We start from the raw sequence: 18,274 nt of genomic DNA on the forward strand, positions 1-18,274 counted from the left end.
GTGTTGCGTCTCCCGAGTCTACTAGTAAAGGTGTGTGGTCTGAGATCGCCCTCTGCATCGCATGAACCGACACTAATGGGTATTTCTGTTCCCATTCCACACTAGCGAGCACCATCTCCAACTTCTCATATGTTGGAGCTCATGTATATTGTCTACCTGTGAGCTCAATTTCTCTTAAACTAAGACTTTTAATAATCATGTTAAACATCATAGACCAACGTCCATCAAAGTTGTCATTGTTCTTTTCATCTCTCCTTCGAATTATGTTAAAATCCCCTCCAACTAGGATTGAGAGAGTCTCGTCCCCACAAATCCGCACCAAGTTTGCTAAAAAATCTGGTTTAATTTCGGGTTGTGCTGCCCCATATACAGCTACCAGAGACCATCGGAAACCATCCAATTTCGATTTCACCCGAAACTTTACCGCAAAGTCCCTCCAAACCAATACTTTGAAAATACTACGTACTCCTTCTATAAACTAATATAAAAGTATTTAGAGAGTACTTTGCAACCAAACCCACCCACAAGATCTACTTGGAGATGCTCTCGCAGTACAATTCAATGCTGGCTAGTCGAACAGCCGGTGGCGTCGTGGTTGACAGCCGTCAGACGGTTGCCCATTTTTATCTCCGCATAGAGATTCTTCCATACAAACAGCCGTCAGACGGATCGCCTTCATCTCGCTGCCTTCTCCTTCTCTTCTCCCCACCCAAAACCCTACCAACTCCTACTCTCCATCCACGCCATGGCGCCGCCGGGCTGGCCCGCTCCCTTCACCGGTGAGCCCCTAGCCCCTCCTTCACGTCTTATCCCTGACCCCGACCCCAACGCTAACCCCCAGCCGGAAACGCTAACGCTGCTTCTCGTGCCGCAGTCGGCGGGCCGATGCTGAACATGATATTCCAAGCGGCGTCCGACGGAGATCTCCCCCTCTTCAAGAGTAGGTGGCTGTGGCTCCCGATCTCCTCGTCCCAGATCTTGGTTGGGAGATTTGAGTGCTGATTTTTCGCGTCCAATCCGCTGCAGGGCTGGTGACGATGCTGGACATGGCCAGGGGCCGCCTCAAGGAGACGGTGGAGGCGCTGAGGGTGGAGGACGCCGGGTTGCTACAGGGTCTTGGCGCGCTGCACGTCGCCGCTAACCGAGGGAGGATGGAGGTTTGCAGGTACCTGGTCGAGGAACTGCAGGTTGATGTGAACGCCGTCGACAAGGGAGGTCAGGGTCCCTCCAAAACCCTACATCCATTTAGGATTTTGTGATTATTTGATTTTTGTTTGCTCCGCGTTTATATGGAAGTATGGGCTTGCCATTTTCACCAAGTGCTCCCATTTGCAGTGGGGTCACGCGGAAATGGAACCTCTGTTTCCATTTTCATGTCCTCCAAATAATTATTATTGTTTATATGAGTTGCTTGATCTGTAGCTCGAAATTATGATTTCGCTGTGCTTGATGTTTTGGGCTTGCTAAATTATGATTATGCTCACTCATAATTGATCATATAACATCTCTGCTGCTCTGCATATTTGCCACTCTGGGTTTATCTGTTTAATGTTAAGATATGTCTGTGCCGTGCCTGGATTTTTCAAGAAGTGGTCATATAGCTTCTTATGGAAATAGACCATGCTCAGTTAATGATATCTCAGGCCATATCCTACATAAGCATGGCTGATGTAAGTAGGCCCCGTCGAGGGTAAATTATTATTTCTTCGGGATTGTTTTATTTACTTTTTGGACATATGCATATGCTGCAGGTGTATATATGCAATCATCTGTTGTGGAGACGTCTAAATTATAAAGTTAAATTATTTCCCATTTGGGCCATATTGTATTTTAAAATCTTTCATTCTACTTCATACTTTTCTGTGGGGGGTTAAAAGTTATGCGTTTATTTCTTTGCTAAACCCTGAAAGGTTTTGCATCAATAAGCTACATTACCGTGTGCTTGACAGGTAGAACACCTCTGTTTTTTGCGATATCATGTAAGGGTGTGGGTATTGCCAAATATCTTCTTGATCATGGTGCCGATCCAAACAAAAGCTGCCACAATGGGCTTTCCCCTTTACATGAAGCCACTACATCAGGTCTATCTCTAGAAACGCATGCCTCTGTTTTCCATTTGTATGCTGCAAGTTTTCTTAAGTTGTCCTTTGAATATTGAAGTTGTATTATAGTGTGGTTTAGTATTGTTTTCTTACTAGGATCTGTTTTCCTTTGTTTTTTTTAAACAAGGCAAAAGACTTGCCATTTTCATTGATTAAGAAGTGGTTTCAGTACACACATCGCCAAGCGGCGGCGGAGAACAAAACAATTACTCTCGCGGCATTACATTACGCAAATGCTTAGTGCCCGCCATGGCCCAAATAGAAACTAACTCTTTTATGCGTCGCATGACAGTCGCCACTGGCACCGCTTTGCTCCTGAAGATGCGAGCATTCCTTTCATTCCAGATCTCCCATCCCACGAGGAGTAACAAAGAAGACAAGGCCTTTGTCGGGTGCGCGTTGCTAGAAAGGACCGCATCCCACCTAGATTTCACCAAATTGAACAGGAGCCAAGGGGCCGTGGGGATAGCAAGCCCAGGCCATGAGAAGATCGCATTCCAAATCCGGATAGAAAAATGGCACTTGAAGAGCAGGTGTGCTGCATTTTCTTGCACCTGACTGCAAAGGGGGCATTTGTCGCAATTTGGCCATCCTCTCCTCTGAAGCCTATCAGCCGTCCAAACTCTGTTTTGGATAACAAGCCAGGCGAAAATTTTGCACTTGGGGGAGCCCCCGCCTTCTAGGCCGTAGCAGCCAAACTTGAGCGTGGGAGGTCGTGAAACTGCACCAAGTAAGCAGACTTTGTGGAGTACTGCCCGTCATTGGTTGGCTTCCAAACTATAGAGTCCTTGGCACCCCGGCTGGATGGTCAGTTGGTCACGATCGCTGACTTCTCCCAAAGGGCCAAGAATTGTTGAAGATTCCTTTCTTTCATATATGGTAATAAATTATTTAGTCACAGAATGTTTTGGCTTTAATGAATGCCTTACTGATCAAACAAGTCGTTACTTATGGCACATGGTCAAGCAGAGTGAGGTGCATAAGACTTTTGAAAAGAAAGATGTCCCAAGAAATACCTATATGATCTGCTGTAATAAATACATGGATTCATTTTCTTTCTAAGTCTTTGTAGCTTGTTATTGCTATTAACGGAAATCAGGGGAAACACTTCTTTCGAAACAAAATCTTTCAGATTGAGAACGTGACAGAAATACATATCCTCTTATCCAGCAAGTTTGTGCATTATTCAGGAGATTGTGAAACTGTTAGACTATTGCTTGCTAAAGGAGCCTATGTTGACCCGGTAGCCTTTTGTGGGACACCACTTCATTGCGCTGCTACTCAAGGGCATGATGGCATTTTGAAGATTTTGTTGGACCACAATGCAGATGTAAGTTTGTAAATGCATATGTTTCAGCCTTAAGTTGCCCATTGGATAGGTGAATTTACATGGCAATTTCTTGTGTTCTGCTAAAGAAAACTCATTAGTCGTATTTCTCATGCTCTATTAGCTTGTAGTCTGGTTGCTTGATTCTACTTTGTCGTTTTTGCATTTTAAATCATGAATGCTTGGCACTCAATTCTGAACACTGTCAGATAGCTTGTTCAGCACAGTTAGCTCATTAAGATAAGGCAAATTACAAGCAAAGGCCGAAGGGGCCAAACCAAGCAAAGAGATAATACAGCAGAAAAAACCTAAGGCCTAGCTAACAAAAACCTGCAGAAGAAGCAATATCAGGAGACCGTGTGTGCAGCAGCAGGAGTTGCAGCGCCTTGGCCCCTGCCTCCTTCCAGACACTAGCTCGTGGAGAATGGAGTCCTCTGGTTCTTGCCAATTCGAGTCTCATTCTCAGGCGTGCAGCCACTGCGAAGCCCCCAAATCTTCCACATTAAGATCGTGCCACCGTAACTCTTGAAATCTTTCTTTTTCTTTCCCTTATTCAAATCGCGCCATAGTAACATGTGTCGATGTACTTCATGCACTTGTATTTAAATTCATAGTAATATGTTATCAAGTCTAGGATCTATTTCCTTGCTGTAGTAATAGTTATTTTGTCGATGCATGTCACGACCTGCTTACATTTTTAATGGAATACAAGATATATACCGCTGCACATCTCGTCACTTCCGGTCCCTTGAATGTTGACGTTGATAATTAGAGATAACTTATTGATGCAATTGTATTTTTGTATATTTTCCACAATAGTCTTCTCTATCTTGTGCTGATGCTCACTTTTAAGTGCCATCTAAAATTTCAAGGTCTGACCAAATTCTAGTAAGCTATGAAATATGTTGGATCAATAAGTTCAGTATGCTTGTGTATTTTGTAATGCCCTGAAAGCTATTTGACTTTAGTGATATCTGTGTGTCCATTTTTATCTTTATCCCTTGATTATCATTTTTACCATAGGAGCTGATATCTTAATTGCCTCTCAACAGCGCAATAAAGAGGTAAATGGCAAGACACCTCTCATTGCAGCTATAGATGCTGACTCAAGGAACTGCATGCTTCTCCTGATTAGGGTATTGGACCTTCACTTTAGACTTTCCAAGTCTTTTAATTTTGACGATTCCCTTTGCTATGTAGTGACATTTTTTTCTCAGTGAAGTTGAGAACACTTGACTTCCTGTGCTGGCCTTTGTTTGAAATGCTACCCAGTTCATCTTGAGGACTGACTTATCCCTATATTTTCTTGATACGGACACTGAACATCTTTTTTTGTGATATAGGCTGGTGCTGATGCCAAGGGAGCTTTAACCTATGCTGTGGAGAATCTCCATTCTCAAAAACTCGTTTCAACTGACTTCGTCAATTGCATTAAGAAGGACGCTGCTGCCGACCGTGTTCTTCCAGATGATGTAAGATTTACCTCTTTGACACTATGCTTGTTGAGTTCGGTCTTTTTGGCGAATCATTCATGTAGAGTTCTAATCAGCATTGCAAACTTGGTGGCTAGGCACTGGATTTTAAAACTCTACATGCATGCACTTTAACCCTATCAAGTTGCAACCCCTGCACACATATTAGGAATTCTAGGGGGGACAAAAGACGCTATTCTTTCAGACCTTTAGTTGCCCGCAATCCTCCAAGATCTAGGTATGTACTGGGTACTGCGTAAGGCTCCAGTACTTTCATGGCATATTCGAATAATTTCTGCCAAAATAGGAAACCAAAATTCCCAAAGTGGCTTTGATACTGGAATGGCACAGTTGGAATTAAAGCCCGGGCCTGTTGGATTAACCATAGCACACAGCACAACTTCCTCCCACGCGAACAGAAGCATCAAGGCATGCCTTGCATTGCCAAAAAGAGGAAGATAATGCAATGTTCTTTTTGTAGAAAAGGGAAGTGTTCATTACCCTCGGGCTTTGCATCAATGATGCATGCAGCCTAAATCTTACTACTCCAAAAACAACGCAGAAAAATAAGAAACATAGTGACAGGCAATTAAAAAGTTTAAGTACTAAGTAGAGCTTTTCCTATTGCAGTCTTTCTAGAGACAAGGGCTCAGGACTGGATGAATATTAATCACGTGATTATCGCTCACGTTAATATTTTGTTCATGCTACCAGATAACTGACATAAGACAGAAGTTACCATGCTTTATGGTTGTAATGGGATTTTGCCAAACATGGGTGTAAGGGCCACTACCTAATCATCACAGTTGTGAAACTTGGTGTAAAAATTGTGCCATTTGAAATTTATTTGCACGGTTGCCTTCACAAATATTTCATCAGGGACATTCTGGCTTAACTACAAGGCAAGTTCGGTTAGTTGAAATAAATGAATATTAAATAATACCACTGCAATTGGCAATCCCCGATTCTGCTCAAGTAGTTACAAGGAATTCTAACAATATTATGTAACAGCAGATGATACATGGTATCATACAATGTGCTTGGGAAGTTTAAATGGAGGAAATCAGTACCTCCTTGCCAGTTATTAACAATGAAAATGTGACTTTCACATTGGCGGGTAATGTCGGTGGAGACTGGCAATGTTGTATGTATGTAGATTAATGTAGCATGCATGTTCATATTTGTAGTTACCAAAGCATGATATCACAAATTTGTGTGAATTTAGTTGACAATTTAGGCGATAAATTCTTTGGTACAACATAGCGGAGATGCTTGGAGGTACTCACAAATATGCAGTCAATAGATATGTGAGCAAAAGGATTTTTATGTAATGAGATCCGATTTTCCTAATATTTACATCATAATTCAAAGTATTTTAGAACTTATACAGTTTTGCGCATCTGAAGTCTTTCATTAACTTCGATATCGTGATGATCCAGGACGAGCCTGTGTCTAAAAGCAAAACTAGAGCGGCAGGGTTTAAGAAACTTGCGAACAACTCTTTCAAGAAGAAGGATTATTTTTCTGCAGCAGGATCCTACAGTGTGGTAATATTCAAGCATCATATACTTCTTACATTGTCCCTTTCTAACATTTCATTTAGTCCATATGTTGGATTGTATATCGCCTTTTTTCTTGTCGAACTTTCAACCTGAAGCAGGCAAGGCTTCTTTCTAGAATACATATAAGCATGTGTATCATTGCATTAGAGAAAAAGCGGCAAGCATCAGAGAAGAAGCGGCAAAGAAACCGGGTACAATGCCTTTCGGCCATTACAACACTAATCACCAAGATTAGCAGCCACACATCCCACGCCAACTACGGAACATGCATCACCTAGATCAAGCCCAAGCCAATGGCAATGAGGCAAATCACAGAGCTACCAAGCCGCGTCACAACCAACGCCAAAGACCTCTACAACACGACCAAGACCCGAGGACGACACAAGCCAACATACCCCCACCCATTTGCGCTAAGAAGTCGGTAGGTGGATGGCAGGGCCCGGGCAGACATGGAGAAGGCGTCGTCGAGAGAGCGCCGACAATGATGTACATTGCGCCTCGGTGGCTCACGCCAAAGCAATTGCCGACACCGACTCGAGCTGCACCAACTTGACTCCTCGAGCAACAAGCCGATGCCTCCAAGGAGGGAAACAAACTCCATGACGCAGCCATCGCTTGGTCCGGAGGTCAGACCTAGGGTTTCCCCCAAGAACAAGGGAAAGATTGAGATCGGGGCCAAGACAACGCCTCCATGGAGGGGACGGCGCCCGCGGGCGTTGCGGTTGTCAACCTTGGACATCATGAAGCAGGGATTTCTCCCAACCCCAGACCGCGAATACCCAAGTCCACCTGAGATTCTTGAAACGAGCTGACTACTGCAGTGGGAGGAGAGCACATCTTGTAGCACCACATACACCGCATGAACCAGATCAAGAACAGGGCACATCCCTTCCCGGATCAGACCCTCCACCATAGCACCACCTCCACCGTGCGCCCACAGGACGCCACCACCTCCACCGCGATCTCTGGCCTTCCCCAACCACGCAAGTGGAGCGAACTACCTTCGTCCGGGCCGCCGGCGGAGTCCGAGCCACCACCACCCGAAGCCAACGGATCTGGGCAGGGAGAACCCCAAATCCGCCGCCACCGGTGTCCACCGCCTCCCCCCACGCTGCCCTCGCACCCTTGATGGCGCAACCCCGTCGAGATCCCCTCGGGTCGCCGCCCCAGCATCCAGACGCCACACACGCGCCGTCCAACCTTCTGCGTGCAAGGGCGCGCCGCTCCTGCGGAGCAGCGGTAGACTCGGCCCTGAGGACAAGATCTGGCCACCAGCGCGCATCCCCCACCCAGCACGCAACTGCTCCCGAGCCGAGACCGGCGCCTGAGCACCACGCGCACACGCCGCACTGGATCTGGCCACGGCAACACGTCGACGCGCCCTTGACCTGTTGCGCCCACCAGCACACACACAACGCCACAACCGGCCGCGCACGCCACACTGACCAACGACACGGGCTCGGGGAGATCAGCAGGCAAGGCTTCTAATTTCATAGATTGTGACCGGGTTTTACATTTTCTTTAATGCGAATACATTGATCTAAAATATTCTTTTGGTCAAAACTTATTCAAATACCAAAAATTTCACATCGAGTTGGGGGGCTTCTATCAAAGATTTTGAGTCACGGGGGAGCAAAGGTTCCTACCCACGGTGCCACAGGTCTGCAGCCTATTATTGCGGGATCTGGTTTTGTTACAAATCAGGGGAGAATTAAGACATCGTTGAGCTTCCAGCTTGTCATAAGCATGAAGAGGGTAGATTAGTAGTGTGTTAATCTGATGATGGTGCATTTGTTTGAGAATAAATTAAGTACTCCCTCCGTCATAAAGTTAAGACACTTATTTTTGGAGGGAGAGAGTATAACTGTAATATTTTAGGAGTTACTGGCTTCTGGATCTGGTTAAGGCATAGTGGATAATGAATGAAGTGATAAAAAGCATAATGATAGCCACTTGTAGGAAGACATAGTGGAAACATAATTTACGCACTGCCACTTTAATTCACGCGTGGTACATCCTCAACATTGTGCTATATTTGTTAACTGTAAGTCAGATTAATTGGCTTTGTTTTCCAGCCTTAATCATTCAGGATTAATCTACTATGTCGAGTCTCTTCTCAGTCATGTGGTAGATTTCCTATCTCATTGTCAGTGCCCACAAATTCCAATATTTGCCTCGTTGATTGTAGGCAATGATGCTTGATCCAGATGATGCGACCATGTACTCAAACAGGAGCCTTTGCTCCCTCCGCATGGGTGACGGGGACAAGGCTTTGGTAGATGCTAACGAATGCAGAAAAATGCGGCCTGATTGGCCAACAGCCTGTTACCGGCAGGGCGCGGCTCTGATGTCACTGAAGGTTACATAGAAGATAACATCTAAAAAAAGATACCGTCGGATGTTTTTTCCTCTATATGAATTTGTGTGTGAATTGTTTTTGGCCATTAACTTGTGTTTTATCATCAGGATTACAAGGGTGCTTGTGAACGTTTCCTGGATGGACTCAAGTTGGACCCAGCTAACACTGAGATTGAGGATGCATTACGGTATCCCATCTGCCTCTTTTTTGTTGTTTGTGGCAAACCCATCATTGGTTGCATTATGCACTATGAGGAACCAGACATACTTATTAGTATTTATTAAGTTCTTGTTGTGCGTTTGCTCCTAAGTGTTACTACAAGTGACTGAAGCAGGTCTCTGATGGTCCTCTTTTGAATATGCAGGAAAGCTTATGATGCCATGCAAGATGTCTCTCAGCACCAAGGCTGAGTAAATGTTTGCAGGGGGAAGGAGTTCTTTTTATTTTTGAAAAAAAAGCGGGAAGAAGTTCAGGATCTGCTCTCTAGTTGAGCTGTAGTTGAGTGTTTCACCTTTGCTTATAGGCTTTGAATTCCTGAACTCGTCTGATGGGAAACCAAGTAAACTACTGGCATAAACATCTGGGCGATATTATTTGGTTTCCTATCTTTTTGTGTCATTCATTCGGGCTGTCACAAGATAGATTATTATCTGTCTTGGAGCATCTACAACCACACTTGGCAAATCGTCCCCTCATATGCCCTTCAAATCCATATAATCTCATGCAACGTAGACCAAACAATGTACTTTATAATTCTTACAGAGCATAGTGTGGTCATACAGGAAATAGAGTTAATAGCATAAAACTACTACTTTACGGATTAGAGTTTTAAAAAACTACCGAATTTATTTTTTCGCTGATAATTACTAAATCAGGGGTTGGCTGTTTCAAAAAAACCCAAATCCTCTTGGTTAAAAAATTAAACATGTTTATGACAAGTCGGGCTCGCCACTAAACGCACCGTCTGTTTGACCGTTACCTGACATTTGGGACCCACGTGTCACTGTCTCATATAAAAAACTGTGATCAGGTCGTTGTAAATACAAAAGCAATCGGTCCCTCTCGTCCTCATGCTCCAGAACGACGGGAGATGCGTTGGCCAGCAGCCCCGCCGGATGAGCTCGCCGGCCAGCAACCCCGCCGTGAGGAGCTCGCCGGCCAGCAGCCCCGTCGTCGTCGTGGGCCTCCCTTCGGCCGCCCATCGTCGTCCACTGCACGCGGGGTGGACCTCCCGTTCGGGCCCAACAGATCCATGGTGCAGCGTGTGTGCCGGCGGCCTCTTCCTCCGGCCGGCGAGTTGTGCCCGCAGCCGCGGTGTGCTCCCCATTGTGCGGCTTCTCCCTCTTCTCTCCTCGCGCCAACTCGAGGTGGGTGCGGGCTGCTGGCTCTGTCGCGCTGGTGGCGGAGGTCAGGCGTTGCGGGAGCGGGCGGGGACTGCTGGTGCTGTCTACGGCGCAGGTGGCGGCGTGGCGGCGCGACGACGACCGCGGGCGGAGCCCCATGGCGCGCGGCGACGACCACGGGCGAAGCCCCATGGCGTGCGGTGACCGCGGGCGGAACCCCATGGCGGCAGCGCGCGGTGGCGACCACCCATGGCGGCGTGCAGCGGCGACCACGGGCGGAGCCCCATGGAGGCGCAACGGCGACCACGGGCAGAGCCCTTTGGAGGCGCAGTGGCAACAGTCCAAGGACCCGATTGCTTTTTGAAATTGATTTCAGGGACCCGATTAATTTTTTAAATATTTGTAGGGCTAATCCGTAAAAAATCTGTGGATGAGGTGCTGACATGTGGCCCCCACAAGTCAGTTAACAGTCAAACAAACGGTCAACCAAACAGTGCGTTTAGTGGCGGGCCTGGCTTGTCATAAACATGTTTAATTTTTTAACAAAGAGGATTTGGGGTTTTTCTGAAATAGCCGACTCCTGGTTTGATAGTTATCAGCGAAAAAATAAATTCGGTAGTTTTTAGGAACCCTAACCCGTATAGTAGTTTTATGCTATTTACTCTAGGAAATAACATAGGGTAGTTCATCATACATACCACTTGACTGCCAAAATTAGGCATGCTCTATGAGCTATGAAGAAAGTTTATCCATTGCCGCCCTTGCACTTCTTGAAGATGATATAGATACTGAGGCGGATCCGTTTTGTGCCTGGAGGTGTCGAATGCGACACCATTCTTCTCTTCCTCGTCTTTAGGGGGCAGGGCCAGCGAGGGCATGGACAATACGGGCTTGCTCCACCGTGAGCGGACGTGCCTGAAGAAATATGCTCTAGAGGCAATAATAAAGTTGTTATTTATATTTCCTTATATCATGATAAATGTTTATTATTCATACTAGAATTGTATTAACTGGAAATTTAGTATATGTGTGAATACATATACAAACAGAGTGTCACTAGTATGCCTCTACTTGACTAGCTCGTTGATCAAAGATGGTTAAGTTTCCTAGCCATGGACAAAGAGTTGTCATTTGATAAATGAGATCACATCATTAGAGAATGATGTGATTGACTTGACCCATCCGTTAGCATAGCACGATGATCGTTTAGTTTATTGCTATTGCTTTCTCCTTAACTTATACATGTTCCTGTGACTATGAGATTATGCAACTCCCAAATAGCGGAGGAACACTTAGTGTGCTATCAAACGTCACAACGTAACTGGGTGACTATAAAGATGCTCTACAGGTGTGTCCGATGGTGTTTGTTGAGTTGGCATAGATCAAGATTAGGACTTGTCACTCCGTGTATCGGAGAGGTATCTCTGGGCCCTCTCGGTAATGCACATCACTATAAGCCTTGCAAGCAATGTAACTAATGAGTTAGTTACGGGATGTAGCATTATGTAACGAGTAAAGAGACTTTCCGGTAACGAGATTGAACTAGGCATGATGATACCGACGATCGAATCTTGGGCAAGTAACATACCGATGAGAAAGGGAACAACGTATGTTGTTATGCGGTTTGACCGCTAAAGATCTTCATAGAAAAAATGTAGGAACCAATATGAACATCCAGGTTCCGCTATTGGTTATTGACCGGAGATGAGTCTCGGTCATGTCTACATAGTTCTCGAACCCGTAGGGTCCGCACGCTTAACGTTCGGTGACGATCTGTATTATGATTTATGAGTTTATGTGTTTTGATGTACCGAAGGTAGTTCAGAGTCCAGGATATGATCACGGACATGACGAGGAGTCTCGAAATGGTCGAGACATAAAGATCGATATATTGGATGACTATGTTTGGACATCGGAATGGTTCCGGATAAGTTCGGGCATATACCGGAGTACCGGGAGGTTACCGAAACCCCCCGGGAAGTATATGGGCCTTATCGGGCCATAGTGGGAGAGAGAAGGGAGCCTAGGAGGGGCCCTCCCCCCAAGCCCAATCCAAATTGGGTGCCCCCCTTCCTTCCCCCCCCCCCTCTCCCCCTTCCTTCCTCTCCTAATCCAACTAGGGAAGGGGGGAATCCTACTCCTGATGGGAGTAGAACTCCCTTGGGCGCGCCATAGAGGGCCGGCCCCTCCCCCTCCTCCACTCCTTTATATACGGGAAGGGGGCACCCCATAGACACACAAGTTGACAATTGTCTTAGCCGTGTGCGGTGCCCCCCTCCACCATAATCCACCTCGGTCATATCGTTGCAGTGCTTAGGCGAAGCCCTGTTCCGGTAGCTTCACCATCACCGTCATCACGACATCGTGCTGACGAAACTCTCCCTCAACACTCAGCTAGATCTAGAGTTCATGGGACGTCACCGAGCTGAACGTGTGCAGATCACGGAGGTGACGTACCTTCGGTGCTAGGATCGGTCGGATCATGAAGACGTTCAACTACATCAACCGCGTTGGCATAATGCTTCCGCTTACAGTCTACGAGGGTATGTGGACAACACTCTTTCCTCCTCGTTGCTATGCATCACCTAGATGGATCTTGCGTGTGCGTAGGAATTTTTTTGAAATTACTGTGTTTTCCAATAGTGGCATCCGAGCCAGGTCTATGCGTAGATGTTATATGCACGAGTAGAACACAAAGGAGTTGTGGGCGTGGGTATATACATATTGCTTGTCGTCACTAGTTGATTCTTGATTCAGCGGTATTGTTGGATGAAGCGGCTCAGACCGACATTACGTGTACGCTTACACGAGACTGGTTCTACCGACGTGTTTCGCACACAGATGGCTAGTGGGTGTCTGTTTCTCCAACTTTAGTTGAATCGAATTCAATGAACAAGGTTCTTTTTGAAGATCAAAAAGCAATCACTATACCGCGTAGTTGTTTTTGATGCGTAGGTAAGAACGGTTCTTGCTCAGCCCGTAGCAGCCACGTAATACTTGCAACAACATAGTAGAGGACGTCTAACTTGTTTTTGCAGGGCATGTTATGATGTGATATGGTCAAGACATGATGCTAAGTTTTATTGTATGAGATGATCATGTTTTGTAACAGAGTTATCAGCAACTGGCAGGAGCCATATGGTTGTCGCTTTATTGTATGAAATGCAATTGCCATGTAATTGCTTTACTTTATCACTAAGCGGCAGCGATAGTCGTAGAAGCAATAGTTGGCGAGACGACAACGATGCTTCGATGGAGATCAAGGTGTCAAGCCGGTGACGATGGTGATCATGACGGTGCTTTGGAGATGGAGATCAAAGGCACAAGATGATGATGGCCATATCATATCACTTATATTGATTGCATGTGATGTTTATCCTTTATGCATCTTATTTTGCTTAGTTCGGCGGTAGCATTATAAGATGATCTCTCACTAAATTTCAAGGTATAAGTGTTCTCCCTGAGTATGCACCATTGATACAGTCCGTCGTGCCGAGACACCGCGTGATGATCGGGTGTGATAAGCTCTACGTTCACATACAACGGGTGCAAGCCAGTTTTGCACACGTAGAATACTCGGGTTAAACTTAACGAGCCTAGCATATGCAGATATAGCCTCAGAACACTGAGACCGAAAGGTCGGGCGTGAATCATATAGTAGATATGATCAACATAGTGATGTTCACCATTGAAAACTACTCCATCTCACATGATGATCGGACATGGTTTAGTTGATATGGATCACGTGATCACTTAGATGATTAGAGGGATGTCTATCTAAGTGGGAGTTCTTAAGTAATGTGATTAATTGAACTTTAATTTATCATGAACTTAGTACCTGATAGTATTTTACATGTCTATGTTGTTGTAGATAGATGGCCCGTGTTGTTGTTCCGTTGAATTTTAATACGTTCCTAGAGAAAGCTAAGTTGAAAGATGATGGTAGCAACTACACGGACTGGGTCCGTAACTTGAGGATTCACTAGTGCAGAACCGGGCAATAGCACCGGTTCGTAAGGCCCTTTAGTGCTGGTTCGGTAACCGGCACTAAATTGTGGGCACTAAAGCCCCCCCTTAGTACCGGTTCAGCATGAACCGGTGCTAAAGGGCAACCACGTGGCACGAGCCAGCTCCATGGGCGCGCGGGACATTAGTACCGGTTGGTAACACCAACTGGTACTAAATGTTTGGGTGTGTTTTGGTTTTATTTTTATTTTTACTTTAATTTTGTGTTTTCAATTTAATTTAGTGATTGTTTTACATTATAATGAGTTGTTAAATCATTAGGTGAATGTACCGTAGATTAGTTTGACTAGATGCGTGGATCCTAGCTAAGTCATCAAGTATATGTCATATCCATATATATTATATATACTTGATCACCTAATTAAGTGGTCGAGGTAATATGGATATGGCATATACTTGATCACTTAGCTAGAATCCATCCAGTTGAAACTAATATGCAGTTTCTTTCATAAATGATATAATAACTCATCATCATCATCATCATCATATTAATATAAAAACTCCTGCATCATATATATCATCACCAACAACAGTTTTCATAGCAAAGATATCATCGAGTTCAACATGGTAATGATATTATAAGCGTTCATAACACCACAAAAGCAAATCACTCTTTGAGATTAAGTTCAGGACGAAGAGCACGGACATGAGAGGACAAGTACTAAGAGCATGAACTAGCTAATTAATCACTCCTGCTGCTCTCTCTCAGGTAAAATAGCATAGAACATGTATAGCTTTGCTGATTCATCATATTGGAGCATGCAGATGAACCTGTCTCCTAATCGTGGGTTGCGCTTCTGATTGCTGCCCCCTAGTACTTCTCTGTGATCGTTCACAATTTTGCTCCAGTCTTTTACTATTAAGCATTCCTCGCTATTAGAAATCCTGAATGCACTAAAGTGCATTGTAGGATATCTTGGCCGTAAGCTAACAATATTCACGGTACCTTTAGTCTTGATCCAATCAGGCACAACATTCATCGGGAGTCCCTGTTGAAGAACATCGTATAGTAACATACTTAGCAATGAATTTTAGCTTAAAAAATAATGTATGCAAAAGATGCACTGAGGAGAAATAGTAGAAATCTTACCATCTTTCCTAAATATATGTGATCGTAGTTCAGTACGAACACTATTGGTCGCACGTTTTGAGTACTAACATTTCTAAGTGCAGGAAAGAAATTTGTCTTGACAGCATCAAGATCCTCAAGCCACGAAACATAATGACTTGTCTCCTCGCAGTTTAGTTCAGCCCCGGGACAGTGGACGGTCCTGTCTACCAAGCGCCGGACATGTTTGCTTGATTGGAAGTAAGCTGTCAATATAAATTGAGATCTATTAATTATTCAACTGGTTCAAATAATCTCATATCGAAGACATAAATATGGTTGAGAAACTCACATAATGGTAGAACTGGAGGCGTCTGCACATCGACCCAGATGTCTCTATTACCTTCAATATCATCTTCCGGATGAATATCAAAGGTGATAACCATATCAGGCTCAAATGCATAAGCCTTGCATAGTGCTTGCCAAGTTTTGCATTCAAAATAGGTGTATGTGTCTGCATTGTATGATTTGACGTTGAAGGTATAACCATGCTCGGTCTTCAAGTAAACTCTTTTTACCTCCATAGTTTCGTTAGGACTGAAACCTATCTTATCCAAGACAAAAATTCTTGCATGGCAGGGGACACGCTAGTAGAATAGTGAAAAATTAAAATTAAAAGTTGAAGTAAATGAAGCATAATTCATGCTTAATTACGAAAAAAGACTTGTCATTGTGACTTACTGTATCCACTTCGAAGTTCTCATCCAGCTTGATGCTGAAGCGTCTATCATCAACTAGAAAATTTCTGCCGCACAGGCCGCGCTGGTCTTCACAGTATTCGCACATAATGAAATCGTGTTCGTCGTTAGACGACATTCCTATGTTCATAGGTGAAACATTAAACATTTATTAGTTCTATTAATTCAACTAATTCTGTTAATTCAACTAGTTCAACTAATTAATTGAACTAATTCAACTAAGCACTTACGAAAAATATACCTAATTAATTGAACTAATTCAACTAACTAGTTCAACTAATTAATTCAACTAATTTAACTAAACTAGTTCTATTAATTTCCTTACTAAAAATAAGGTAGCTAGTTCTATATAATAAAATGTTAATTAGATAATGAAATCTCATATAACTAAATTAAATATATATCTAACATATAATTTATATCTAATTTATCTAACATTTGACATTAATATCTAACATATGTTCATATATAGGTGAAACATTAAACACTTACTAGTTCTATTAATTCAACTAAGCATTTACTAAAAATAAACTAGTTCTATTAATTTCTTACTAAAATAAAGTAGGTAGTTCTATATAGTAATATTTTGATTAGATCATCAAATCTCATATACCTAAATTTTCTTACTAAAAATAAACTTGTTCTATTAATTTTCATACTAAAAATAAACTAGTTATATTAATTCAACTAGTTCAAATCTCATATATATACCTAATTAATATCTAGCTAATTCATCTAAAATTGACATTAATATTTAACATATTTTCCATATAATTCATCTAGCTAACATTAACATTCTAACATTATTATCTACGTAATTTATCTAACATTAATCTAAACAACAGAAAATAGAAAATAAGTAAAAACAATGTGTGTGTGTGTCTGTGTGTGTGTATGTGTGTGTGTGTCTGTCTGTGTGTGTATGTGTGTGTGTGTACGAGCGGGGGGCGGCGGCATACGGGCGGCGGCGGGCGATGCGACGGGGACGGGCGACGGGCGAGGCGGCGGCGACGGGCGGCGGGGGCGACGGCGGTGACGGCGACGACGGCTGGCGGGGGCGACGGCGGTGACGGCGACGGCGGGTGGCGGGGGCGACGGCGGTGACGGCGACGACGGGCGGCGGGGGCGGCGAGGGCGGCGGGGCCTGCGAGGGCGGCGCGCGATGGGCGACGGGCGCGACGAAGAAGTTGGATCGAGAAGAAGTGGTGGTCGATGAAACTGAATTTTTCGTAAGTGCCATATATATAGGAGGGGTCTTTAGTACCGGTTGGAGCCACCAACCGGTACTAAAGGCCAATTTTCGCCACGCCAAGGGGCGGGAAACGGCCCCTTTAGTACCGGTTCGTGCCACGAACCGGTACTAAAGGCCCAATCATTAGTACCGGTTGGAGCCACCAACCGGTACTAATGGTTGTGCGCTGCCACCGACGGTGCACAATGTTTAGTCCCACCTCGCCGAGCGAAGGACAGCCGCACTGGTTTATAAACCCAGCCGCGGCTGCTCCTTCGAACTTCTCTATATAGCAGGCTTCTGGGCCTAACTAGGGCGCGCCGCCCTGTGAGTCTGCTGGCCCTTCTGGACCTGCATTTGCACACCCTAGGTCTGGCAGGGCCACTGGGCAGCGCCCCAACAAATTTTTGATATAGTTTTTTCTTTTCTGCATTATTTATTTTCTTCTATTTATTTTTGAGTATTTTTTTATATAGGTTTTTTCTTTTCTGCATTATTTATTTTCTTCTATTTATTTTTGAGTAATTTTTTATATAGTTTTTTTTTCTGCTTTATTTATTTTCTTCTATTTATTTCTGAGTAGTTTTTTGTGACCCTCTCTACTCTTTCGCACATGCTATGCGGGTGAAATGATGATACCATGCCAAGTTTCAACATTTTCAGAGTTCATTTTGTAGTGATTTTCAATTTCACGGTCATTTAGCTCTCTAAACAATTAGGTAAATGACTGAAAAACAACAAATGATGTCAGAACATGTTGGAAATTGATGACGTCGCTTTGAATGCTGCATACTGAACACAAAAGAAGTCCGGAGTTCAAATAAGTTTAAAAAACATTGAAGTCCCGTGTAACAGATGAGTTCTCGTCCGAAACCCTGATACTCCGAAAGAGATTGTCCAGTTTGTACACGAAGTGCGTCCAGTTTTTGCCGTGACCCTCTCTACACTTCCGCACATGCTATGCGGGTGAAATGATGATACCATGCTAAATTTAAACATTTTCACAGTGCATTTTGTAGTGATTTTCAATTTCACGGTCATTTAGC

At 44.2% G+C, this 18,274-nt stretch overlaps 1 protein-coding gene across 1 annotated transcript; it reads left to right on the top strand.

Moving 5' to 3' along the window:
* The first annotated feature begins 671 nt into the window (after positions 1–671).
* LOC125532927 (protein TANC2-like) lies at positions 672–9,347 on the top strand. The gene is made up of 9 exons (XM_048696780.1): positions 672–779; positions 875–940; positions 1,027–1,215; positions 1,950–2,081; positions 3,293–3,432; positions 4,773–4,901; positions 8,652–8,822; positions 8,930–9,009; positions 9,187–9,347. The coding sequence occupies exons 1-9, from the start codon at positions 746–748 to the stop codon at positions 9,230–9,232; spliced, it is 987 nt and encodes a 328-aa protein (XP_048552737.1). The 5' UTR covers positions 672–745; the 3' UTR covers positions 9,233–9,347.
* Positions 9,348–18,274: the final 8,927 nt, after the last annotated feature.

The sequence above is a fragment of the Triticum urartu genome, chromosome 1, assembly GCF_003073215.2.
Source record: "Triticum urartu cultivar G1812 chromosome 1, Tu2.1, whole genome shotgun sequence".
In the NCBI taxonomy this organism is placed as follows: Eukaryota; Viridiplantae; Streptophyta; class Magnoliopsida; order Poales; family Poaceae; genus Triticum; species Triticum urartu.

Bases quoted from the DNA above. Each gene is read 5' to 3' on its own strand.
- LOC125532927 (XM_048696780.1), top strand. From the start codon at position 746: ATGGCGCCGCCGGGCTGGCCCGCTCCCTTCACCG. The intron at 780-874 runs GTGAGCCCCTAG...CTCGTGCCGCAG, and splicing joins CTGGCCCGCTCCCTTCACCG to TCGGCGGGCCGATGCTGAAC. The intron at 8,823-8,929 runs GTTACATAGAAG...TTTTATCATCAG, and splicing joins CGGCTCTGATGTCACTGAAG to GATTACAAGGGTGCTTGTGA.